The 25,979-nt window shown below is 41.7% G+C and overlaps 1 protein-coding gene across 2 annotated transcripts; it reads right to left on the bottom strand.

Annotated features, from left to right (window-relative positions):
- Positions 1–1,203: 1,203 nt before the first annotated feature.
- On the bottom strand, positions 1,204–3,854 carry LOC100909936 (putative PRAME family member 24-like). Of its 2 annotated transcripts, XM_087584734.1 has the most exons (3): positions 3,568–3,854; positions 2,517–3,110; positions 1,204–1,771 (listed from the first exon to the last, which is right to left on the bottom strand). In XM_087584734.1, the coding sequence occupies exons 1-3, from the start codon at positions 3,852–3,854 to the stop codon at positions 1,204–1,206; spliced, it is 1,449 nt and encodes a 482-aa protein (XP_087440860.1). The 2 variants fall into 2 exon arrangements, with proteins under 2 accessions (XP_087440860.1, XP_087440862.1); XM_087584736.1 differs by lacking the exon at positions 2,517–3,110.
- Positions 3,855–25,979: the final 22,125 nt, after the last annotated feature.

The following is a 25,979-nucleotide window of genomic DNA, read 5'->3' as shown; positions in this document are numbered from 1 at the left end:
CTGAAGCCTGAGTTCCAGTTGAGACCCACCTGATTATAAGCTCACATATCAAACTGTGGTCCTCTGCAACAGTAACATGTGCTCTTAGCCTGTGAGCAATCTCTCTCAAACTATAAGTGATTTGTTTTAGGAATAGTAAAGCATGTTTACTGAGGGCAAATCTTAGGTGAGTTCACTGGTCCCAAGGAATAAGTCCAGGGATCTGGACATACAGAGAGAAAGACAGGTTGTAGGTGAAGGGAGAAAGAAGGAGCCTGAGAGAGGTTTCTTGTTCTTTTTTGTTCTTTTGTCTTCTTGTGTACAAATAAATGTCCACATGGGTTCCAATTTAGCTGATAACTTTATTAATCCTCGAAAGAGTATGAAATGTGATATTCCTGGCATCAATGTGTTTATTTTGGCTTCTCTCCAGAGGGCATTTGTTGAGTCCTTAAATTTAGATCCATTATTCAATGTAGACAATAACAATGATATGTAAACAGAGAACTTATGACTTATGTGTTTAATAAACACAGTGTATAATAATTTTATTGATAGTTCACTAAACAGTAAGGAATTACAATGACTAGTCTGAGGGTGAATTTTTCTTAGTTTTGCAAAGAAATTGTTTAGAATAAAATTCTTTTGTAAAGCAAATGCTTTATATAGTAGAGGGACCTGCATATTATTGGACACCTTTACATACACTTAGTGTACTACATAGAGTTTGGGAGTCTGTAGGAATAATGCTCTACAGACATGTGGCTGTAGTATAAAGGGCATAGAGGATCCTGCTAGTAATCTCATGGACTCATGACATAAAGATCAAGAGTAGACAGCCAGACTGGAAAGCCTGTTTACTTTGCCCTGGATTGTCTTCTTCCATTTAGGCATCTCTGAGGGGTGCAAGGGGCCTTGTGGTGTGAATGTGCTGTATTTTCATCTTCTGTGGTCCATTTAATACTACTTCACTGGAGTTGTGTCTATGTTGCTTACTTTAACTTAAAGGTTTAGTGCACTTAACTGCTCAGCGACACCAGAGGGTTGTAAATGTAGCTGAGGAAAAGACAAGGGAAAGAAGTGCCAAGAAACCTTTTTTTTTTATATACATGTCAATTTCACACTGAATTTTTCTGCACTTGTGCAATAAAAGTGTCTTTCCATTGTGATCCCATTCAACCCAAGCCTGGTTCTTATTGAAATACAGAAGTTCTATTTCCCAATTTACTGCCAGCAACAACAAAGCCTGGGCCCATTATGATAGACACAGCGCTCACCACATGTATAACAGATTTCTGTAGCAAAGGAGATATTCTTGGGCTGCCGTATTGCCCTGAGGGTATCCATGAGCTCACGACAAAGTTGGGCAAATCTTTCCACAGAAACTTGAGCTGAGTCATCATAGCACTCCAGAGGGGCAGGGTATTGTTCCACGTTCACCGTGCTCCAGTTGGCTGTGTGCTGCAACAGGTCCTTCAGAATGGGCATGGAGAATTTGTTGCTGTAGAACTTGACCGTGGTGAGCTGAGAGAAATTTCTGAGGGCAGGTAGGAGGGCATAAAGCTGAGAGTCCTTCATCCTACAACACTGCAAATCCAGAGTCTCAAGAGTGTCTGCCACTTTCTCTAGGAAACCTCTCAGAGACATAATATCCACATCATGTAAGATCACTCCTCTCAATTCCAGATGTTTTAACTGAAAGAGGCTCTTACAGCAGGAGAAGGAATTCAACTCATTCTGTGAAATTATGTAGCAAGTAACTGAGAAGGTCTCCAAAGGCGTCATCAGGCACCTAGGGATAGAACAGGGGATCAGTTCTGGCTGATAGTGTTGTAGATATTTGGCTGGAATGTACAGAGTGGTCGAGGGAACCAAGTGCCCCATGGTGAGTTTGACTAAATGATCAAGGACATCATTTATGATGCTTCCTGTTGAAAACTGCTCAGTCATGCCCACCCCACAGTTCATGGACTGACTTCACTCTCAAACTGAAAAGCGGTTCAGCCCGTGAGTCCAGAAAGCACACACAAGAACTTCCATCCCAGTAAAGTCCTGACAGCATCTCGACATTTGCTGTGAGCTCACTGAATCTGGATTCTATTCGTCCTTCTGAAATTACCCATGTTCTCATTTACAGGCCCTCTGTCCCATGCACTCAGTGCTACTTGGGCTCTCAATGTTTTATCCAAGGGAATTGAGGGAAGATAGAAGGTTGTTCTATAGCTCAGTTTCACCCTATGCTACTGAGTCCCCCAACTCCTGGGTATGAATCCTGGTAGAATTCCAACCCACTCTTATTATCTATCTTAACTCCAGGTCAATTCTCTAATTAATGAGTGCTCATTTGAAACACTTATTTCACCTGTAAAATTAACCGGGTGTCACTCAGTATACATGAAAATAGGACACAAATCCTGAGTCTTATGTGTCTCTGAATGTTTGTTCCTAGTGACTGCTGACAGCATACACCACTAATCCTTAAGGTAAGAGAGACAGATTTGCTTTGGGAGCTGAACTAGCTCTTCATTCTTACTTACCCTAGGACTTGACTCATGTGATCTCTAAGAAAATGGGGGCAAAACATACTGAGATGCTGGAGACAATTGAATTTGGAGAACTGAGAAATAAACTTCTTGATACACTTGGCTTCTCTGTCTCCTGTTTCATTGTGATTAGAGGAGATCATCCCTTTCAGGGGTTCCAGGAAGACTTTGCGGAGATTTCTCATCTGTCCAAAGTAGGGAGCAAAATGTGCCAGCTCTAACAGTGTCCACTCAGTATGCAGTTCAAATTCTGTGATATGCTGTGGATCAAAAACATTCAAGATCTCTCTGATAACATGGACCGGCAGATCCCAGATCGTCATCTTTGTACAGCAGAAATATAGGGAGCCCTTTCTCTCCTGGGCCCACTTTAAGAAGCATGCTCGTTCTTCCTCAAGGCAAGAAAAGATGGACAGTTCAACTATGACCTTCACACGTTGCCTCCTCAGTGCATATCTGGGAAAGAACTTTGCTTCTTGCTTTTCCTCCAAGTTCTCTGCTGAATGGCTGCTGTCCTCTGCTCCAGTCCATATATTCCAGAAGTTATGGTGCACATTTCTCAGATCGAGGACCTGTAGTTTTGTCCTCCTGTTGGTGAAACATATGAACCTCATGAGACTCTGAATCAGCTTTTAATACATATATCTAAACTCAACTCTCCCCTATTGAGAGGTATGTTGTTTAAGCACCTGATATCCAAACTGGATTCAGGCATGCTCCAGATCCTTTCCCAGACTTATGTGCACTTGATTACTTTTATTTCACTAATGTAAACCTTACTTTTAATTAGTCACATTATTAGTGGTTGTGGGAATGCTAGGTATAGGCTCATTCTACTGTGAGGCTATATTTACTCTAGTACATATTCAACTATAATCCATATTCAACTATCCTTAGTTTAAGTAAATTGCTTTCAAGAACCATGTATCCCTGCATGATGATGAGATCAAAAATTCCTGATCCAAGTATAACCAAGCCAATCACCTTGACAATCTCTACTGTGCAGTTCGTGTGCTCTCTTATACAGTACATAGTTATTCCTTACCTTGGGTGAAACTTTCTTGTCAGTCGCATGTCTACTCCATCTAGCAGAGCCTTCATGGTTTCCCCATTAGGTGTCTTCATCAATGCCCCCACAGGGAGACAGGGAAAAGGCCAAGCTGCTACCATTTCCTTCACGAGGTTGATGTGTCTGCCCTCGAATGCCTCCTTGAACAGTGCTGGGAAGAGCATAGTAGGCAGCTCCCCAAGACAGGCTATGGCCATGGCCTCATTTCTTAGCAGAGTCTGCCTTGCCAGCTTCTGGAGTGTGGGTGGGGTATGCCCACTCATCTTCTAAGGTCTCCAGTCAGAAAGCTCCTGGGGAAGGAGTCAAAAAAGAATGCACTTTCAAGAAAAATTTATAAAACTTCCTCACAATCACAGCAATGATGAAGCTACTGCTCTGGCAATGGTAGAAATATCATTTTTCCTCTTCATCCTAAATTGGTCATGTAAAGAAAGACTCCCACACTGGCAATGTGGGAGATTTTTGATCCCTCAAATGGGTATATAATTTTCTGGTCAAAAGATTTTAAGTATGACACTTCCGTTTAAAAAACGGAAGAACGGAAAGAGAATTGATTGCCCAGACATATGGGCATTCTGAGACTGCAGGGCAGGAGAGACTGCCCACCTTTGCCTGCATGTCAGACCCAAGAGGAAACTGTATAGGGCCTCTGGGAACAGGAAGACAGGGGCACTCAAGTTGCAGGAGCCCTGCAGTCCAACCTGTGCCGGGATCTGAAGGGACCCAGTCAAACAACTCCCTGTACCCAAATCCCATAGGAAGAAGAGCTAGAACTTCAGAGGGGCATATACACCTCGAAAAACAGAAGAGACTACTCTCTGCCCACATTTCTGACTCTAGAGGAAAACACCTAGCACCATCTGGGCCTCCTATGCACAGGGACAGAGGAGAAGGTAGGGCAGGCCTTCAGGTTGCTGACCTCAAGAAGAGCTGAAACCCAGCCCCGAGGAATGACTTCAGACCCAAGACCAGAGGTAAGACCAACTTTTTTACTCCAATTGACCTGCTTGGTGGACTCAGGACACACAAAGGCAAAATTACTCTGGGACAGGACACTTCCAATTTTTAGCTAGCACCGGATCCTCCCTGATCACAGCCTAGAGCTCCCTGATCCAAAACCCCATGGGAGAGACAGCTGCCGCTCAGACGTGTGGGCAATCCTGAGACTGAAGGGCCTGAGATACTGCCAGTACCGCCCACCTTTGTCCACATCCCAAGAGGCAACTGTATAGGGCCTCTGGGAACAAGAAGATAAGAGCACTCAAGCTGCAGGAGCTTGGCAGTCCAGACTGTGCCTGGATCTGAAGGGACCTGGTCAAACAACACCTTGCACCCAAATCCCGTAGAAGGGAGAGCTAGACCTTCAGAGGGGCAGACACAACTGGGAAACCAGAGGAGGCTACTCTCTGCCCACATTTCTGACTCAAGAGGAAAACACCTAGCGTCATTTGAGCACCCTGTCCACAGAGACCCGGGAAAGGTGGAGCAGGCCCTTCTGGTTGCTGCCCTCAAGGAGAGCTGAAACCGAGACCAAGGAGCGACTTCAGGCACCAGACCAGAGGTAAGACCAACTTTTCTGCTTCAAGTGACCTGCCTGGTGGACTCAGGACACACACTCACAGGAACAGCTGAGAGCCAGTAGACAGGAACGACAACACGCCTGAAAGCAGAACACTCTGTCCCCATAACTGGCTGAAAGAAAACAGGAAAACAGGTCTCCAGCACTCCTGACACACAGGCCTATAGGAACATTCTAGCCACTGTCAGAAATAGCATAACAAGGTAACACCAGAGACAACCTAATGGTGAGAGGCAAGCCCAGGAACCCAAGCAACAAAAACCAAGACTACATGGCATCATCGGAGCCTAATTCTCCCACCAAAGCGAACACTGAATATCCAAACACACCAGAAAAGAAAGATGTAGATTTAAAGTCACATTTGATCATGATGCTGGAGGACATCAAGAAAGATATAGAAACTTTTTTAGAGAAATGCAGGAAAACACAAATAAACAAGTAGAAGCCCTTAGAAAGGGAACACAAAAATCCCTGAAAGAATTACAGGAAAACACAAACAAGTGAAGGAATTAAAAATGGAAATAGGAGCAAAAAAGAAAGCACCAAGGGAGACAACCCTGGATATAGAAAGCCGAAAAAAAGAGACAAGGAGCTGTAGATACAAGCATCCCTAACAGAGTACAAGAGATAGAAGAGAGAATCTCAGGAGCAGAAGATTCCACAGAAATCAGCAGCTCTGAGTGCTTGCAGAAAGAAACAGGAGAAAGCATATATCAACAGCTTGAGAGCACATGTAAAAGCTCTAAAACAAAAAGAAACAAATACACACAGGAGGAGTAGAAGGCAGGATATAATCAAACTAAGAGCTGAAATCAACCAAGTAGAAACAAAAAGGACTATACAAAGAATCAGCAGAACCAAAAGCTAGTTCTTTGAGAAAAAAAAAAAACCAAGATAGATAAACCCTTAGCCAGACTAACCAGGGGACACAGAGAGTGTGGTGTCCAAATTGACAAAATCAGAAATGAAAAGGGAGAAATAACAACAGAGTCAGAGGATATTCAAAAAATCATCAGTTCCTATGACAAAAGCCTATATTCAACAAAATACCAGGCACCAAAGTTAAATCAGGAACACAGAAACCATTTAAACCACCAGATAACTCCTACAGAAATAGAAGCAGTCATTATAAGTCTCCCAACCAAAAAGAGCACAGGTCCACATCAGTTCAGTGCAGAATTCTATCAGACCTTCAAAGAAGACTTCATACCAATACTATCCAAACTATTCCACAAAATTGAAACAGACTGAGGGCTACCAAATTCCTTCTATGAAGTCACAATTACTCTTCTACAAAAATCACACAAAGACCCAACAAAGAAAGAGAACTTCAGACCAATTTCCCTTATGAATATTGATGCAAAATACTCAATAAAATTTTAGCAAACCGAATCCAAGAGCACATCAAACCAATCATCCATCATGATCAAGTAGGCTTCATCCCAGGTATGCAGGGGTGGTTTAATATACAGAAAACCGTCAACATAGTCCACTATATAAACAAACTGAAAGATAAAAACCACGTGATCATTTCATTAGATGCTGAGGAAGCATTTGAAAAAATTCAACACACCTTCATGATAAGTCCTGGGAAGATCAGGAATACAAGGCCCATACCTAGAGCATAGTAAAAGCCATACACAGCAAAGCAGTAGCTAACATTAAACTAAGTGGAGAGAAATTTAAAGCAATCCAACTGAAATCAGGGACTAGACAAGGCTCCCACTCTCTCCCTACTTATTTAATATAGTTCTCGAAGTTCTAGCCAGACCAATCCAACAAAAAAAGGAGATCAAAGGAATACAGATTGGAAAGGAAAAAAATGAAAATATCACTATTTGCAGATGATTTGATAGTGTATTTAAGTGATCCCAAAAGTTCCACCAGAGAACTACTAAACCTGATAAAAACTTTCAGCAAAGTGGCTGAGTATAAAATTAACTCAAATAAATCAGTAGCCTTCCTCTACACAAAAGAGAAACAAGCTGAGAAAAAAATTAGGAAATGACACCCTTCATAATAGTCCCAAATAATATAAAATACCTTGGTGTGACTTTAACCAAGCAAGTGAAAGATCTGCATTGTAAGAACTTCAGGCCTCTGAAGAAGGAAATTGAAGAAGTACTCAGAAGATGGAAAGATCTCCTATGCTCATGAATTGGCAGGATTAATATAGTTAAAATGTCCATTTTTAGGGGTTGGGGATTTAGCTCAGTGGTAGAGCACTTGCCTAGCAAGCACAAGGCCCTGGGTTCGGTCCCCAGCTCCAAAAAAAAAAATGTCCATTTTTATCAAAAGCTATCTACAGATTCAATGCAATCCCCATCAAAATTTCAAACCAATTCTTCATAGAGTTAGACAGAACAATTTGCACATTCATATGGAATAACAAAAACCCAAGATAGCTAAAACTATCCTCAAAAATAACAGGACTTCAGGGGGAACCACTATCCCTGTACTCAAGAAATATTACAGAGCAACAGTGATAAAAAGCTGTATGGTATTGGTATAGAGACAGGCAGAGAGACCAGTGGAATAGAATTGAAGACCCAGAAATGAACCCACACACCTCTGGTTACTTGATTTTTGACAAAGTGGCGAAAACAATCCAATGGAAAAAAGATAGTCTTTTCAGCAAATGGTGCTGGTTCAACTGGAAGTCAACATGTAGAATAATGCTGATTGATCCATTCTTATCACCCTGTACAAAGTTTAAATCCAAATGGAACAAGGACATCCATATCAAACCAGATATGCTCAAACTAATAGAAGAAAAATGGGGAAGAGTCTCGAACACATGGGCACTGGAGAAAATTTCCTGAACAAACACCAATGGCTTATGCTCTAAGATCCAGAATCGACAGGTGGGATCTCATAAAAGTACAAAGCTTCTGTAAGGCAAAGGACACTGTTGTTAGGACAAAATGGCAACCAACAGATTGGGAAAATATCTTTACCAACCGTACAACTGATAGAGGTCTTATATCCAATATATACAAACAACTCATAAAGGTAGGTTGCCAGAAAACAAGTAATCCTATTAAAATGGGGTTCAGAGCTAAACAAATAATTCACAGCTGAGGAATGTCAAATGGCTGAGAAGCACCTAAAGAAATGTTCAACATCTTTAGTCATAAGGGAAATGCTAATGAAAACAACCCTGAGATTCCACCTCACACCAGTGAGAATGGGTAAGATAAAACCCCTGGTGACAGCAAATGCTGGCGAGGATGTGGAGAGATAGGAACACTCCTCTGTCGTTGGTAGGATTTCAGACTGGTACAACCATTCTGGAAATCAGTCTGGAGGTTCCTTAGAAAATTGGATATTTCACTACTTGAGGACCCCATTATATCTCTCTTGGGCATATACCCAAAAGGTGCTCCAACAAATAACAAAGACACATGCTCCACTATGTTTATAGTAGCCTTATTTATAATAGCCAGAAGCTAGTAAGAACCCTGGTGCCCTTCAACAGAGGAATGGATACAGAAAATGTGGTACATCTACACAATGGAATACTACTTAGTTATCAAAAAACAATGACTTTATGAAATTCATAGGCAAATGGATGGAACTGGAAAATATCCTCCTGAGTGAGGTAACCCAATCACAGAAAAACACACATGGTATGCACTCATTGATAAGTGGCTATTAGCCCAAATGCTCAAATTACACTAGTTGCCACAAACACATGTAACTCAAGAAGAATGACCAAAATGCCAATGTGTAACTCCTTCTTTAAAAGGGGAGCTAGAATACCCATGGGAGGGAGTAAGGAGGCAAAGCTTAGAACAGAGGCTGAAGGAACACCCATTCAGAGCCTGCCCCACATGTGGCCCATACATATGCAGCCACCCAATTAGATAAGATGGATGAAGCAAAGAAGTGCAGGCCTACAGGAATTGGATGTAGATCTGTCCTGAGAGACACAACCAGAATACAGCAAATAGGTGAATGCCAGCAGCACACCACTGAACTGAGAAAAGGATCTCCATTGAAGAAATTAGAGAAAGGACTGAAAGAGCTTAAAGTGCTTCGAGACCCCATGTGAACAACAATGCCAACCAACCATAGCTTTCAGGTTCAAACCACTACCCAAAGACTATACATGGATTGACCCTGGGCTCCAAATGCATAGGTAGCAATGAATAGCCTAGTAAGGGCACTGGTGGAAGGCGAAGCCCTTGGTCCTGCCAAGTCTGGACCCCCAGTGAACATGTTTCCTGGGGGAGACTGGTTATGGGAGGACATTTGTGAGGGGAAGACCCACATATAAGAGGAGTGGGAGGGGTTAGGTAGATATTGTCCTGGAAACCGGGAAAGGGAATAACATTTGAAATGTAAATGACAAATACCCAAATTAATAAAGATGGGGGAAAAAGGAAGAAAGAGAGATAGAAAAATGGGAGAGACTTCCAGGACCGTACTGTGTATGACAGTAGTTTAAATATGGAACAAAGGAGATGGAACCTTAAGAGACAACCACCCCAGGAAATACATGGCTCCCAGTTGAAGGATGGCACAACTAACCCATGTCAAAATGTTTAACCTAGAATTATTGCCATCTAAATTAAAACAGTAACTAAAATGGAGTAGAGACTGAAGGAAAGTCCATCCAGAGACCACCTACTTTGATTGAGATTCATGCCATCAACAGACATCAAACTCTGACACTATTGCTGATGTCAAGATGTGCTAACAGACAGTAGCCTGGCATGGCTGTCATCTGAGAGGCTATGGCAGCCCCTGTCTCAGATAATTGCAGTCACTCACAGGCAAGCAATTTCACTGAGCTTGGGGATCTTAATGGGAGAGAGAGGGAAGAACAGAAGAAGCTGAATGAGCCTGCAACCCAATAGGAATAACAGTAATATGAACTACCTGAACCACACAGAGCTCCAAAAGACAAACAACCAACCAAAATGTATAGGTGGATTCATGGTTCCAGATAAATATGTATCAATAATTAACTTATCTGGCATCAACGGGAGGGAAGGCACTTGTTCCTGTAGAGACTTGTTGCCCCAGAGAAGAGGGATGTTAAAAGGATGAGGGAGAAGTGGGTGTAGATGGGGGAGCACCTTCTAAGAGTCAAATGGGAGGGAGGTTGGGAGGGGAGTTGTTGAGGGGAGACCAAGAACTGGGATATCCTCTGTAATGTAAATCAATAAAATAATCCAAAAAAGGGAAAAGAGAAAAAGAAAGGAAAAACCAACCAAACAACAAAGAAAAGGTGAAACAAAAAATAAGCAAACAAACAATAAAAGAAACAAACAAAAAAAAAAACACCCTCCTGTCACGGATCAAAATTGAAATTCTACTAAGAATGACAGCAGTGGGCTCTTAAAATTTAGAGGTTTTCCTTGTTCCCCAAAGCAGATCCTATCCAAAAACAGAGCTATGTTAAAAAGATGCAGAGCAAAGGCTAAGGTAAGATATTTGAGTAACTCCCAAGTATAATTCTAGGTATTGTGAGTTAAAGAGGATCAAAGATACATGGTCTTCAGGTCTCCAGTATGAGCCAGGGTCTCACAAAACAAACACAGCAAGCATTTGTGAGAATGAAAATATGAGGGAATATGCTAGATACTTAGCCCTGAGGAGACTGCTGAGTCAGGAGGATTTTGATATCCAGCCTACCCAGAGACACACGGCCATTTCTAAGAAAGCTTGAACAAGGTAAACTTCTTTCCAAAAATCAACCACAATAATGAAATCAACAGGCTAACCTAGATGTTTGAGATGAAGCTAAACCTTGATTTGGAATTAAATCCAAGGTCTTCAATGAGTTCATATAAAGAGACAGAAATTAAAATGTGTTATCATATCTTGGCATCTAAAGGTTTACATCAAACTGCATGACTCAAGGGAAACCAATTACATACCAGTTCTGAGCACTGCACAGAGGTCTCTGAGTCCCAGGGAAACCAGGCAGCTATCCAGGCTCCAGGTCTCTGAATAGTTTCTCTGGCTCCACTGGAGCCTTTATATACCTCTCTGCCTGTCCCTCCGTGTTGCAGCCACGCCTCTAAACCCAAACTGGAACTGCATTAGTTGATTAAGCTCCACCCTTTGATTTCTATACATAACTCCCAACCACTTCATTGATTGAATCAGAGCTCTGTGTGAGAATACCTCCACACAACCCTGCCCCTCAAACATTTCACTTGTTGATTAACAACACATCACTTAATATTTGGATTTTTTTGATTTGCTTACTTATTACATAGTTTAGAGTTTTGTATGATGAGACTGGGTCTTGCTCTTAAGTTAAGGTCATTTTAAATATTTAAGTTCTAGCAATCTTCCTGACTCATCATCCTTCTTCCTGATAGGATTACTGTTGTGAATCACTGCACCTGGGCGAATTTTATTCATATGACCAAAAACAGTCTGATTTTGAGTCAATTCAGCTTTCAATCTGTTGCTGATAATACAAATAAAATAATTCATAGACATTATTGTGACTGGATTTAGAACAGTTTTTAACAGTAAGAAGTATGTTCTGGAGATAGAGGCCTGAATTGGACGTGTTTTCAATAAACTGCAGTAGCATCTCCTCAAAAGTTAGAGGGAGGAGAATGGCTTGATTCCATTAATATTTTCGTAGGGTAGTAGGTTTGGACTAAGTCGGTAGAGTTACCAAGCATACATGGTGTCCCAGGTTATTACTGACGTTAGTTGGTCTTGCTGTCTCTGACTGTAGCTTGTCCCTCCTGTGGGCCAGTCTTTAAAAATTCAAACACATTGAAATTAGAGTATTTCAAAAATATCCTGTCACACCAATATATTGGGAAAAGATCTTTACCAATCCTGCAACAGATAGAGGACTTATATCCAAAATATACAAAGAACTCAAGAAGTTAGACCGTAGGGAGACAAATAACCCTATTAAAAAATGGGGTTCCAAGCTAAACAAAGAATTCACAGCTGAGGAATGCCTATGGCTGAGAAACACCTAAAGAAATGTTCAACATCTTTAGTCATAAGGGAAATGCAAATCAAAACAACCCTGAGATATCACCTCACACAAGTGAGAATGGCTAAGATCAAAAAATCAGTTGACAGCAAATGCTGGCAAGGATGTGGAAAAAGATGAACACTCCTCCATTGCTGTTGGGACTGCAAACTGGTACAACCATTCTTGAAATCAGTCTGGAGGCTCCTCAGAAAATTGGACATTGAGTTACCTGAGGACCCAGCTATACCTCTCTTGGGCATATAACCAAAAGATGCCCAAACATATAACAAAGAACATGCTCCACTATGTTCATAGCAGCCTTATTTATAATAGCCAGAAGCTGGAAAGAACCCAGATGCACTTCAAGAGAGGAATGGATACAGATAATGTGGTACATCTACAGAGTGGAATATTACTCAGCTATCAAAAACAATGACTGTATGAAATTCATAGGCAAATGGATGGAATTGGAAAATATCATCCTGAGTGAGGCAATCCAATCACAGAAAAACACACATGGTATGCACTCATTGATAAGTGAGTGGCTATTAGCCCAAATGCTTGAATTACCCTAGATGCACAGAACCCATGAAACTCAAGAAGGATGACCAAAATGCAAATGCTTCACTCCTTCTTTAAAAGGGGAATAAGAAAACACTTGGCAGCGAATAGGGAGGCAAAATTTAGAACAGAGGCAAAAGGAACACCCATTCAGAGCCTGCCCACATGTGGCCCATACATGTACAGCCACCCAATTAGATAAGATGGATGAAGCAAAGAAGTGCAGGCTGACAGGAACTGGATGTAGCTTTCTCCTTAGAGACACACCCAGAATACAACAAATACATAGGCAAATGCCAGCAGCAATCCACTGAACTGAGATCGGGACATGAGTTGAAGGAATCAGAGAAAGGTCAGGAAGAGCTTGAAGGGGCTCGAAACCTCATATGAACAACAATGCCAACCAACCAGGGCTTCCAGGGACTAAGCCACTACCCAAAGAGTATACATGGACTGACCCTGGGCTCCAACCTCATAGTGGGCAATGAATAGCCTTGTAAGAGCACCAGTGGAAGGGTAAGCCCTTGGTCATGCCAAGCCTGAACCCCCAGTGAAAGTGATTGTTCGGAGGAGAGTGGTAATGATGGGAGGAAGGGGAGGGGGAGGGGTTAGTGGGATGCTGGCCGGGAATCTGGGAAGGGGAATAATAATCGAGATGTAAATAAGAAATACTCAAGTTAATAAAGATAACAAATTAAAAAAAAGAAACTCAAAAGCAGATTTACATAATATTTAAGCTATTTATCATTGTACCATGCAGTACTGTGTATGTCTTATGGTCATCAGTTGTTAGGTTTGTAAATGGTATTACAGATATTTGGGAGCATCTTTGTGAATGTTGGAAAATGACCTATGGTTCTTTGTAAAAGCAGTCAGTGCTCTTGACTGCTTAGTCATCTCCCCCTTCTCCTGCTTTGTTCCTTTTATTTACTGAAAATAGTTTTTTTTCGTAACAGTATGTCCTGATTATATCTTTCCCACCCCTAACCTATCTGGGATCCACTCCACTTTCTCTTCTATCTCAATCCACACCCTTTCTGCCTCTCCTAAAAAAACAAATAGGCAGTTAAAGAATACAAAAAAAGAGGAACCAGGTGTGGTGAAACACACCTTTAATCCTAGTACTTAGAGGAAGAGGCAGGTAGATAGTTCCTTATGAGCTGGTCTGGCCTGATCTACAAAGTGATTTCCAGGACAGCCAACGTTACACAGAGAAATCATTTCTCAACAAGCAAATAATCAAACAAACAAAGAAATGAAAATCAAACAAACAAAGGATCATATGAAAATAGAACAAAAAGAAACATGTTGAATATGACAAAATAAAGAGATAGAGGACACGAAGTTAGCCTCCAGAGAGCCAAATAAGCCTATTAAAATGGGATACACAGCTAAACAAAACATTCTCAGCTGAGGAATATCAAATGGCCAAAAGGCACCTAAAAAATGTTCAACATCCTTAGTCATCAGGGAAATGCAAATCAAAATAACCTTGAGATTTCACCCCACACCTGTCAGAATGGCTAAAATAAAAAACTCAGGCAACAGCAGATGCTGGTGAGGATGTGAAGAAAGAGGAATGATCCTCCATTGTTGGTGGGACTACAAACTGGTTCAACGATCCTGGAAATCAGTCTGGGGTTCCTCAGAAAATTGGATATTCTACTACCTGAGGACCCAGCTATACTTCTCCTGGGCATATACCCAAAAGATGCTCAACATTCAACAGATATACATGCTCCACTATGTTCATAGCAGCCTGATTTATAATAACCAGAAGCTAGAAAAAACACAGATGCCCTTCAAGAGAAGAATGGATTCAAAAAATGTTGTACATCTACACAATGGAGTACTACTCAGTTATTGAAAACAATGACTACATGAAATTCATAGGAAAGGGATGGAACTAGAAAATATCATCATGAGTGAGGTAACCCAATCACAGAAAAACACACTTGGGATGCTCTCACGGATAAGTGGACATTAGCCCATATGCTTAAATTACCCAAGATGCAATCCACAGACCACAGGAAGCTCAAGAAGAAGGATCAGCATAATGCAGAAGCTCCCACTCTTTCTTAAAATGGGGAACAAAAATATCCATAGGAGCGTATATGGAGGCAAAGTTTAGAGCAGAGACTGAAGGAACTGCCATTCAGAGCCTGCCCCACATATGGCCCATATAAATGCAGCCACCAAAACTAGATAAGATAGATGAAGCTAAAAAGTGCATGCTGAAAGGGACCGGATATAGATCTCTCCTGAGAGCCACATCCAGAGCATTTCAAATACAGAGGTCTATGCTAGTAGCAAACTTCTGAACTGAGAACAGGACCCCCTTTGGGTTAACTAGAGGAAGTATTGAAAGAGTTGAAGGAGCTCGCAGCCCCATAAAAACAACAATGTCAACCAACCAGAGTTTCCAAGGACTAAACCACAACCGAAAGACTATACATGGACTGCTCCTGGACTTCAACTGCATATGTAGCAAAGAATAGCCTTGTTGGGACACCAGTGGAAGGGGAAGCCCTTGGTCCTGCCAAGGTTGGACCCCATTGAGGGGAACGTCTGGGGGGGCTGGCACTAAGGATGGGGAGGAACATGCATATTGGGGAGAGGCAGGGAATAGGGGTTTATGGACAACAAACCGGGAAAGGGAATAACATTTGAAATGCAAATAAAGAAAACTATCTAAGAAAAAAGAAAAAGAGGAAAAAAGAGTTAGAGGAAAAAGAGCCAAGAAAAGTGGTCAGGAATACATATCGATGTAGAATGGTTTCATGAGCACACAAGAATCCAGTAAAAACAACAAATTGGTAGCCATAATATATGAGCAAAGAAATCAAAGGGGATAAGGACTCTGTAGAAAGTCCAGCAGAGTCAATTAACTGGGTCCTTTAGGGCCCTCAGAGACTCAACCACCAGACAAAGAACATACATCGGTTGGACATAGGCCTCCCCTATGTCCAACAGATGTAGGAGACATGCAGCTTGGTCTTCAAGTGGGTTCCCTAAGGACTAGAGTGAAGGCTACTTCAAAAGATATTGTTCTTATAGCTGGGCTGCTTTGTATGGCCTCAGTGGGAAAAGATATGCATAGCCTTGAAAATACTTGAAGTACCATGGTATGGGGATACCCAAGGAGCCCCCATCCTGTTAGAGGAGAAGTGAAGGAGGTATAAGGAAGAATAAGTAAAAAATTAAATTAAATTAAAGAACAAAAACAATCCTCCCAAAAACAAAAGGCCTGACAAACATTATGAGACATAGGAGCTCCAAAGAGACCTCTGAGTTCACTTTGTGTTGGCATGTACCCTTGGTCATGAATCCTGCTTGTAGGAGTGAGATTGGAACCCTTAGGGAGACTCCATTTGAGAGAACCAATTTTTATTTGCAAATTCTTTTTTTTTATTGACTTGAGTATTTCTTATATACATTTCGAGTGTTATTCCCTTTCCCGGTATCCGGGCAAACATCCCCCTCCCCCCTCCTCTTATCAATAGTTTCTGTGTTTGGGATGGGAGTTTGTGTCCACTTTCTTTTCTCAAAAATGACACCCCATGTGGTACAGAGCCACATGGGCCCTGAGAAAACTACTTCAGTTTCTCTGAGTTCATATGTGTATTAGTTCTCCTGTGTTTAAGGAGGCCTGGCATCCTTGGTGTGTACCATCCCCTCTGGCTCTAAACTTCTTTCCTTGTTCTCTTCTACACGATTCCCTGAGACTTGATGGGAGGATTTGAAGGAAATGTACCTTTAGGTCAGAATGTTCCAAGAACTTTGTCTCTGTCTCTGTCTCTGTCTCTGTCTCTCTCTCTCTCTCTCTCTCTGTGTATGCATGCATATGAGCATTTTGCTTACTAAGTCAAGGAAAGGACACAGGATCCCAGAACGCTGAAGTTACAGGTGGTTTCAAGCCACCACCACTTTCTAGCCTTTCTAGTAACAGATGTTTTCTTTCCACGCACATAAATACCATCTGCCAATTCCACTCTGCTCCTGTAGCACTGTGTTCAGATTGATATGTAAATGTAAAACTGGTTTCAAAGTTCAGTCAAGTTTTGCCTTTTTTTCTGTGGTGTCAGGGTACTGTTGGTAGCTGTGTTTTTTGTCTAATCTTTGAAGAAAGGGCTCCTGTGGCTTTTGCCTGCCATTTGCTTCCCTGTCAGGCCTTCATCCCTTCTGCAGTTGTGTTTTCAGGACTGACATCAATACTTAACAATACAATCCTCTACTGTTGGTGGGATTGCAAGCTGGTGCTACAACTTTGGAAATCACTCTGATGGTCTTCGAGAAAACTGGACATAATAACTACTTGAGGACCCAGCTATATCACTCCTGGGCATACATCCAAAAGATGTTTCAACATATAAGAAGGACACACACTCCACTACATTCATACCAACCTCATTGATAATAGCCAGAAACTGGAAAGAACCCAGATGTCCTTCAACAGATGAATGGATACAGAAAAATGTGGTACATTTACACAATGGAGTATTACTCAGCTATTAAAAATAATGACTACATGAAATTTTTAGGAAAATAGATGGAACTTGAAAATACCATTCTAAGTGAGGTAACCCAGTCACAAATGAGCACACATGGTATATACTCACTTACGAGTGGATATTAGCCCAAAATCTTGGAATACTTAAGAAAAAAAATCACAGATCATATTAAGCTCAAGAAGAAAGAAGACAAAAATGTGGATGCTTCACTCCTTCTTAGAAGGGAGAACAAAATACTCATGGGAGGAAGTACAGGGACAAAGGGTAGAGCAGAGACTGAAGAAAAGGTCATCTAGAGACTACCCCAGCTGGAGATCCATCCAGCATGCAGCCACTAAACCCAGTCACTATTGCTGATACTTCTTGCAGACAGGAGTAAAATATGGGTGTCCCCAGAGACCTACTGATACAGATGAGGATGGTTGCAGGTGATCATTGGACTGAACGAGGGGCCCACAATGGAGGAGTTAGAGAAAAGACTGAAGGAGCTGAAGGGCTTTGCAACACCACAAGAAAAACAACAATATCAACCAACCAGACCCCACCAGAGTTCCTACGGACTAAATCACCAACCAATCAGTATACATGGTCGAACCCATGACTCCAGCTACATATGTAGCAGAGTATGACATTGTCCAGCAACAATAGGAGGAAAAGCCCTGGGTCATGGGAAAATGAAGGCTCATTTTTCCAATGTCTACTAATGATAGGGAGTTAAGGTTGGAGTGGGTGGAAGGAGTAAGAACATCCTCATACAAGTACGGGGAGGCTGGAGGAGGTATGGTAGATGGGGAAAGTTGATAAGTTGAAATGTAAATACACGAGATATCTAAAAAAAAATTTAAAAAATAAAATTTTAAAAAAGAAAAAAACAAAGACAAAACCAGTACTTTCCTCCTCCCTTGCCTATTCACAAAAATTTTTCCAATTTTCTCTAGACACTTGAAACAGGCACAAAACTGGTGATTCTGGTCTAGTCTTTTGAAAAACTTCTTTGACTTTTCTTCAAATACAGAAAAGGAACATTTATTCTTCAGCCTTCCCCATGGGAAGAGTCAGGGGGCAGATCCAAGAAAGAAGGATTGCATCCAGGCTACACAAGAAGCAACTGCGCCTTGGAAAATTTTCCAGAACTTTGTATCAAACACAGCAATGTGTTTCAGGATTTCTAATGTTTCTGTAGCTGTCGTCAAGTTAGGTGGATGGCTCAGGACAAGTAAATTGGTCTTCGGACAGGATCCCATGAGAGTCTGGCTTTTCATTACTCTCCAGGAGGGTTTGTTAGCAGACCCATTTGACCTTGACATCTGATGTCTAGTTCTGGTTTGTTTTGTGACTACAGGTCAAGGACTGCTCAAGGTCACCACAGCTACAGCAGTTTCTCATGGCGGTTGGTCATATTAAGCTTGGCAGTGCTGCACTGAACAGCTTTACTACATGAACACAATGCCTTGCTGTTCCAGGATGACTCAGGATCTGAGTCTAGTGCAGGGATGTATAGAGAAAGTTGATCCGTGCTCAGTGGAACTGAGAACCCCTGTTATGCTCCTCCCTGATCACTCTCCCTATTGTAGCAATACCCTTCAACTTTGAACTGGATTTGGATTTCATGATTTAATCTCGAACCTTTTACTTCTAGAGCAAAATTCAATAATTTCATTGGTTGAATCAGAAGGACTTGTTACATACGCTCCACTCCTCACCATCCCCGACCACGCCCTTAAAAAAGTTTCATGGATAATTACAAACATAACCCTTCTTAAATAACTATACAACAGCAAGGTTTTGATTTGTTCCTTCATTTGGTTAAGGTTTCCGTAGTTTTCAATGTGTTTCAGTGACTGGATCATGTTCTGAAACCAAGGTTGTTTTATAAGTCTAAGATCTAGAAATACTCATGCTTCAGAATCCTTCTTATGCTGGGATTACTGTTGTGAATAACCATATCTGGATGAATTTTATTCATGGGATTAGTCATTTCCACTTTGCTTCAGCTCATGGTTTTATATGTCCTTTTAAAGACATAAAATAACTCAATGATTCTTTTTTACTGGATTTGGGAGCAAACACTGCAACAGAGACAGGAATGTGGACTGGAGTTCAAGGACTGAAATGGATGCTTTGTCAATAAACTACAGCAACAGCCACACAAAAGATGAAAAAGTAGCATAGCTTGATTGCATTACTATGGTAGCCCGGGTAATGGGTATGTATTCAGTTGATAGGGAGCTATTCAGTATACCTGGAGTCCTCTCCCCAACTCTCTATACATCACACATGATGAGGCATGCTGCTCAGCTCATAATTGAAAGTTGGAGGTAGGAGGCTCAGTTAACAGTCATGTTCAGCCAAATTGTAAGCTGAAGAATAGCAGGACCTCTACAAAACCTGCTTTGTAAATGGACAAACACAAAGATAAAAGTAGGGTTTGAGGGAGATGCTGCCGTTGATGCCTCAGGGAACAGAAAGTATGTCAGGTAGGATCAGCCCAACTGCCTTACTCAAGGAGGTGAAATCTGGAATGGGAATTGGGGTGAAGAGTTGGTTCATCCAGAATGAGCACCTGTCAATTTTCTATTCCCGTCACCTACAGGGATGCTTGAGTAGGTCTGTAACTTCAGTTCCACCAAAATCTGAAACCCCTTTCTGACCTTTCTCAGCACCAGACATGTGAGGAATGCCCATGTATATTTGTAGGCAAAAGAACCCTGCACATAGAATAAATCTTCTTAAAACAGAAGATCTATGTTGGGAATGTTGGCACACACATTTACTTCCTCCACTCAGGAGTCAATGGTTGACTGATTCGGTGAGCTCAGGGCTAGCATTATCTAAATAATTTGTAACCAGTGAAGCCTGTGGAGTGAGGCTATGTCTTAAAATTAAACCAGAGTTGGGCAGGGGGCACAGAATGTTAATCCCTGCACTCAAGAGACAGAGGCAGTGAGATATTCGTAGTGTAGGACAAACTGGTCCACAGAGGTGCTTGTGGGATAGCCAGGGCTCTTAAACAATGATACCCAATATCAGAACAACCAAACAAACAAAGACCCAAACAAAGTATGGTTCATGCAGTGGTTCAGGTACATGCCTTAAACCTCGCAGTAGAATCATGTGGACCTCTGAGGTCAAGATCTGCATGATGAACACTGTGAGTTCAGGAATCTTAGCTTTTAAACAGCAAACTCTGTCAAAAAACAAAACAAAACAAAAATACAACAACAAAAAAACAAAATCAAAAAACAAACTAAGCAAACAAACAAGCAAAACGCCTGCCTTGGCCTTCCTTTCCTGCTGGGAGGATTTCTATGTGAGTCAATTCAGCCGGCTGTGTTTTCATCATTTATGACCAGCATTGTTCAGCAGGAAAGTCACCAGGAGTCCTTAATTTAGTCTTGAAAATACACGCACAATACCTTAAAATGTCATCGTAATAGAACATGACAAACACACAGGTTTTTGTCTGGTCTGGAATAAAGAGTTGAGCTTCTTGCTTTACCATCTTCTACTGTGGCAGCAGTCAGAGGCTGAAGCAGGAGCATGACTTGCATTCATTTTGGCAAGGATTTCTATGGCTGCTGAAATGCCTAATCTTTTAAGGTCAGAATCCATTTTAGAGAACCTGACTTATGTGTGAACTCAGGTAAACTAATGGGCTGGTACCTAGTATTAGTTTCAAAGTTGCTCCCCAATGAAATTAAATATCTAGGCTAATCCCCAACAAGACCAGCATTTCCAGGTTATACCTTCAACCAGACCAGTATCCCTAGGTTATTCCCCTGGCAAACCTGCACCCTCCAGTTACAAGCCCAGGCCTTGCCTAAGAACCACCAATGCAGAAGGGAGCAGAAATTAAGTTTATGATTATCTCCAAAACTGACCAATTATGTTAAAGACCACAGTAGCTTTCCAATTAGATGCTTGCACATTTACCTCTGCTTTCTGCTTACTATAAAGCCTTGCCATGATAGACATTTGGGGCTCACTCAACACCAAAATTTTCCTGTGTGATGGAGGTGAGTTGAGAAGGGGGGCAAGCTGGCTTGAATACAGCAAATAACCTGCTGCGAGCTGCATCAGATCAGATCATGTTGGTGTTTGGGGGGATCACTAATATTTCCCTCCTGCAAATTGTATCTCAGGAAATAAAGTCCTTGATTGGAATTCACAAAAGAGTAGACTATATAGCATTGCATGATCTAGACAGATGGAGGCATGCATTTCTTTCCAGAACATGTGATTCTGAGTAAAGGCCTAGAAATACAACATCATCTTTGGCTATAATATAAAGTGTGAGTTAAGCCTGTACTGTACTAAAATGTTTTCAAACCAATTTAAAATGTGTGTGAGGGAGGGACATCCCACCCATGGTTTTTTTTTTTTTGGTTCTTTTTTTCGGAGCTGGGGACCGAACCCAGGGCCTTGTGCTTCCTAGGTAAGCGCTCTACCACTGAGCTAAATCCCCAGCCCCCCACCCATGGTTTTAAGAAATTTGAAGGGGGTTTCAGAAAGGAAGGATCACTGGGAATGGAGAGATGCTCAGTGGTTGCTGGGTATCTTGAAATGCTCTAGGATTAGTTGGGGACTCTCATATTTACAGAACACCTAAATTCAATGCCACAGCACATCGCACATCTGAGTTTGACTTGAGCAGCATGCTAGGCTGATCCAACTTGACATATTTCCTAATATTTGGTATATTGAACTGCCTGAGGATCCAGCTATACCTCTCTTGGGCATATACCCAAAAGATGCCCCAAAATATAAAAAAGACACGTGCTCCACTATGTTCATTGCAGCCTTATTTATAATAGCCAGAAACTGGAAAGAACCCAGATGCCCTTCAACAGAGGAATGGATACAGAAAATGTGGTACATCTAGACAATGAAATATTACTCAGCTATCAAAAACAATGACTTTATGAAATTCGTAGGCAAATGGCTGGAACTGGAAAATATCATCCTGAGTGAGCTAACCCAAACACAGAAAGACATACCTGGTATGCACTCACTGATAAGTGGCTATTAGCCCAAATGCTTGAATTACCCTAGATGCCTAGAACAAATGAAACTCAAGACAGATGATCAAAATGTGAATGGTTCACTCCTTCTTTAAAAGGTGAACAAGAATACCCTTGGCAGGGAAGAGAGAGGCAAAGATTAAAACAGAGACTGAAGGAACACCCATTCAGAGCCTGCCCCACATGTGGCCCATACATGTACAGCCACCCAATTAGACAAGATTGATGAAGCAAAGAAGTGCAGACCGACAGGAGCCGGATGTAGATCGCTCCTGAGAGACACAGCCAGAATACAGCAAATACAGAGGCGAATACCAGCAGCAAACCACTGAACTGAGAATAGGACCCCCGTTGAAGGAATCAGAGAAAGAACTGGAAGAGCTTGAAGGGGCTCGAGACCCCATATGTACAACAATGCCAAGCAACCAGAGCTTCCAGGGACTAAGCCACTACTTAAAGAGTATACATGGACTGACCCTGGACTCCGACCTCATAGGTAGCAATGAATATCCTAGTAAGAGCACCAGTGGAAGGGGAAGCCCTGGGTCCTGCTAAGACTGAACCCCCAGTGAACTAGACTGTTGGGGGGAGGGCGACAATGGGGGGAGGGTGGGGAGGGGAACACCGATAAGAAAGGGGAGGGGGGAGGGGGATGTTTGCCCGGAAACTGGGAAAGGGAATAACACTCGAAATGTATATAAGAAATACTCAAGTTAATAATAAAAAAAAAATAAAAAAAAATAAAATGTGAAGTGAGGCAAAGAAGAGTGACTGTAATCACATGACTAGAGTTCACTCAGGTACAGTGATTCCAGACATTAATCATAGCAGGAATAAGGATGGTGAAGCATGAGGATTGCTGAATTTAGAGTTTTAAAACAAACAACCCAACCCCGGTGATCACAGCTCACTGCTCCCAAATCCCTTAGGAGAGAGAGCTCACCGCCCGGACAGGTGGGCACTCCTGAGACTGCAGAATGGCAGAGACCACCAATAATGCCCACCCCTGCCTGCATCCCTGGCTCAACAGGAAACTGTATATGGACTCTGGGAACTGGATATAGGGGCACTGGAAGGACAGATCCTCCACAGCCCAGACACTGCCCGGACCTGAAAGGAACTGTTCAACAGTTCTTTGCATGCAAATCCCATGAAAGGGAGAGCTAAAGCTTCAGAGGGGAAGACCCACCGGGGAAGAGACAACACTCTGCCCACATTTCCGACTCCAGAGTAGAACACCTAATGCCATCTGGGACCCCGGTGCATGGTGGCTCCGGGAAAAGGCTGCACAGGACCTCCTGGTTGCCGCCCTCTCCAAGAGCTCAAAACCAGACACCCATGAGCAACGCGAGCCTTGGGACCACTTGGAAGACCAACTTTTCTGCTCCAAGCGACCTGCCTGGGGGACTCAGGACACAGGTCCACAGGAACAGCTGAAGACAAGTAGACAGGAAAGACTACACACCCGGAAGTAGAACACACTTATCACATACCTGGCTGAAAGGAAACAGGAAAACAGGTCTACAGCACGCCTGACACACAGGCTTATAGGAAGGTCTAGCCACTTTCAGAAATAGCAGAACAAGGTAACACCAGAAACAACCTGATGGCGAGAGGCAAGCCCAGGAACCCAAGCAACAGAAACCAAGACTACATGGCATCACTGGAGCAAAATGCTCCCACCAAAGCAATCATTGAACATCCAACCACACGAGAAAAGCAAGATCAAGATTTAAAATCACATTTGATCAGGATGCTGGAGGACTTCAAGAAAGACATGAAGAACTCCCTTAGAGAAATGCAGGAAAACATAAATAAACAAGTAGAAGACTACAGAGAGGAATCACAAAAATCCCTGAAAGAATTCCACGAAAATACAATCAAACAGGTGAAGGAATTAAAAATGGAAATAGAAGCAAAAAAGAAAGCACAAAGTGAAACAACCCTGGACATGGAAAACCAAAGGAAGAGACAAGGAGTCACAGATACAAGCATCACCAACAGAATACAAGGGACAGCAGAGAGAATCTCAGGAGCAGAAGAGTCCATAGAAATCATCGACACAAGGGTCAAATATAATGCAAAACAGAAAAAGCTACTGTCCCAAAATATACAGGAAATCAGGACTCAATGAGAAGCTCAAACCTAAGGATAATAGGTATAGAAGAGAGTGAAGACTCCTAGTCAAAGGACCAATAAATACCTTCAACAAAATCATAGAAGAAAACCTCCCTAACTTAAACAAAAAGATGCCCATAAACATACAAGAAGCCTACAGAACTCCAAATGGATTGGACCAGAAAAGAAACTCCTCCCGTCACATGATAGTCAAAACACCAATATAAAATAAAAGAAATAAATAAATAAAGAAAGAATATTAAAAAGCAGTAAGGGAAAAAGGTCAAGTAACATATAAAGGCAGACCTATCAGAATCACACCACACTTCTCACCAGAGACTATGAAAACCAGAAGATCCTGGACACATGTCATAAAGACCACGAGAGAACAAAAAAACCCAGCTCAGGTTATTGTATGCAGCAAAACTCTCAATTAACATAGATGGAGAAACCAAGATATTCCATGACAAAACCAAATTTACACAATATCTTTCTACAAATCCAGCCCTAAAAAGGATAGGAAGTGGTAAAGCCCAACATAAGGAGGCAAACTACACCCTAGAAAAAGCAAGAAACCAATCGTCTTGGCAACAAAACAAAGAGAAGAAAAGCACAGAAAACATAATCTCTCATCCAAATATGAATATAACAGGAAGAAATGATCACTATTCCTTAATATCTCTCAACATCAATGGTTTCAACTCTCCAATGAAAAGACATAGATTAACAAACTGGATATGCAATGAGTACCCTGCATTCTGTTGCCTACAGGAAACATACCTCAGCGGCAAAGACAGACACTACCTCAGAGTGAAAGTCTGGAAAACAATTTTCCAAGCAAATGGTCGGAAGAAGCAAGCTGGGGTACCCATTCTAATATCGAATAAAATCGATTTTCAACTAAAAGTCATCAAAAAAGTTAAGGAAGGACACTTCATATTCATCAAAGGATAAATCCAAGAAGATGAACTCTCAATCCTAAATATCTATGCTCCAAACACAAGAACACCTACATACATAAAAGGAACCTTACTAAAGCTCAAAGCAAACATTGAACCTCACACAATAATAGTAGGAGATCTCAACACCCACTCTCATCAATGGACAGATCATGGAAACAGAAATTAAACAGAGATGTAGACAGACTAAGAGAAGCTATGAACCAAATGGACTTACCAGATATTTATAGAACATTCTATCCTAAAACAAAAGGATATACCTTCTTCTCACCACTTCATGGTACTTTTTCCAAAATTGACCATATAATGGGTCATAAAACAGGCCTCAACAGATACAGAAAGATTGAAATCATCCCATCTGTCCTATCAAACCACCATGGGCTAAAGCTGGTCTTCAATAACAATAAGGGAAGAACACCCACATAAACATGGAAGTTGAACAATGCTCTACTCAATGATAACCTGGTCAAGGAAGAAATAAAGAAAGAAATTAAAAACTTTTTAGAATTTAATGAAAATGAAGGTACAACATACCCAAACTTATGGGACACAATGAAAGCTGTGCTAAGAGGAAAACTCATAGCACTGAGTGCCTGCAGAAAGAAACAGGAAAGAGCATATGTCAGCAGCTTGACAGCACACCTAAAAGCTCTAGAACAAAAAGAAGCAAATACA

The sequence above is a fragment of the Rattus norvegicus genome, chromosome 14, assembly GCF_021556685.1.
Source record: "Rattus norvegicus strain SHRSP/BbbUtx chromosome 14, alternate assembly SHRSP_T2T, whole genome shotgun sequence".
Taxonomy (NCBI): Eukaryota; Metazoa; Chordata; class Mammalia; order Rodentia; family Muridae; genus Rattus; species Rattus norvegicus.
This window is presented reverse-complemented; position numbering and strand designations above follow the sequence as displayed.

Excerpts from the sequence above, each read along its gene's own strand:
- LOC100909936 (XM_087584734.1), bottom strand. The coding sequence starts at position 3,854 with ATGAGTGGGCATACCCCACCCACACTCCAGAAGCTGGCAAGGCAGACT. Across the intron at positions 3,111-3,567 it reads ACAAGAAAGTTTCACCCAAG|GAGGACAAAACTACAGGTCC; the intron begins GTAAGGAATAAC and ends TTTCACCAACAG. Across the intron at positions 1,772-2,516 it reads CACATGAGTCAAGTCCTAGG|GTGCCTGATGACGCCTTTGG; the intron begins GTAAGTAAGAAT and ends TTCTATCCCTAG.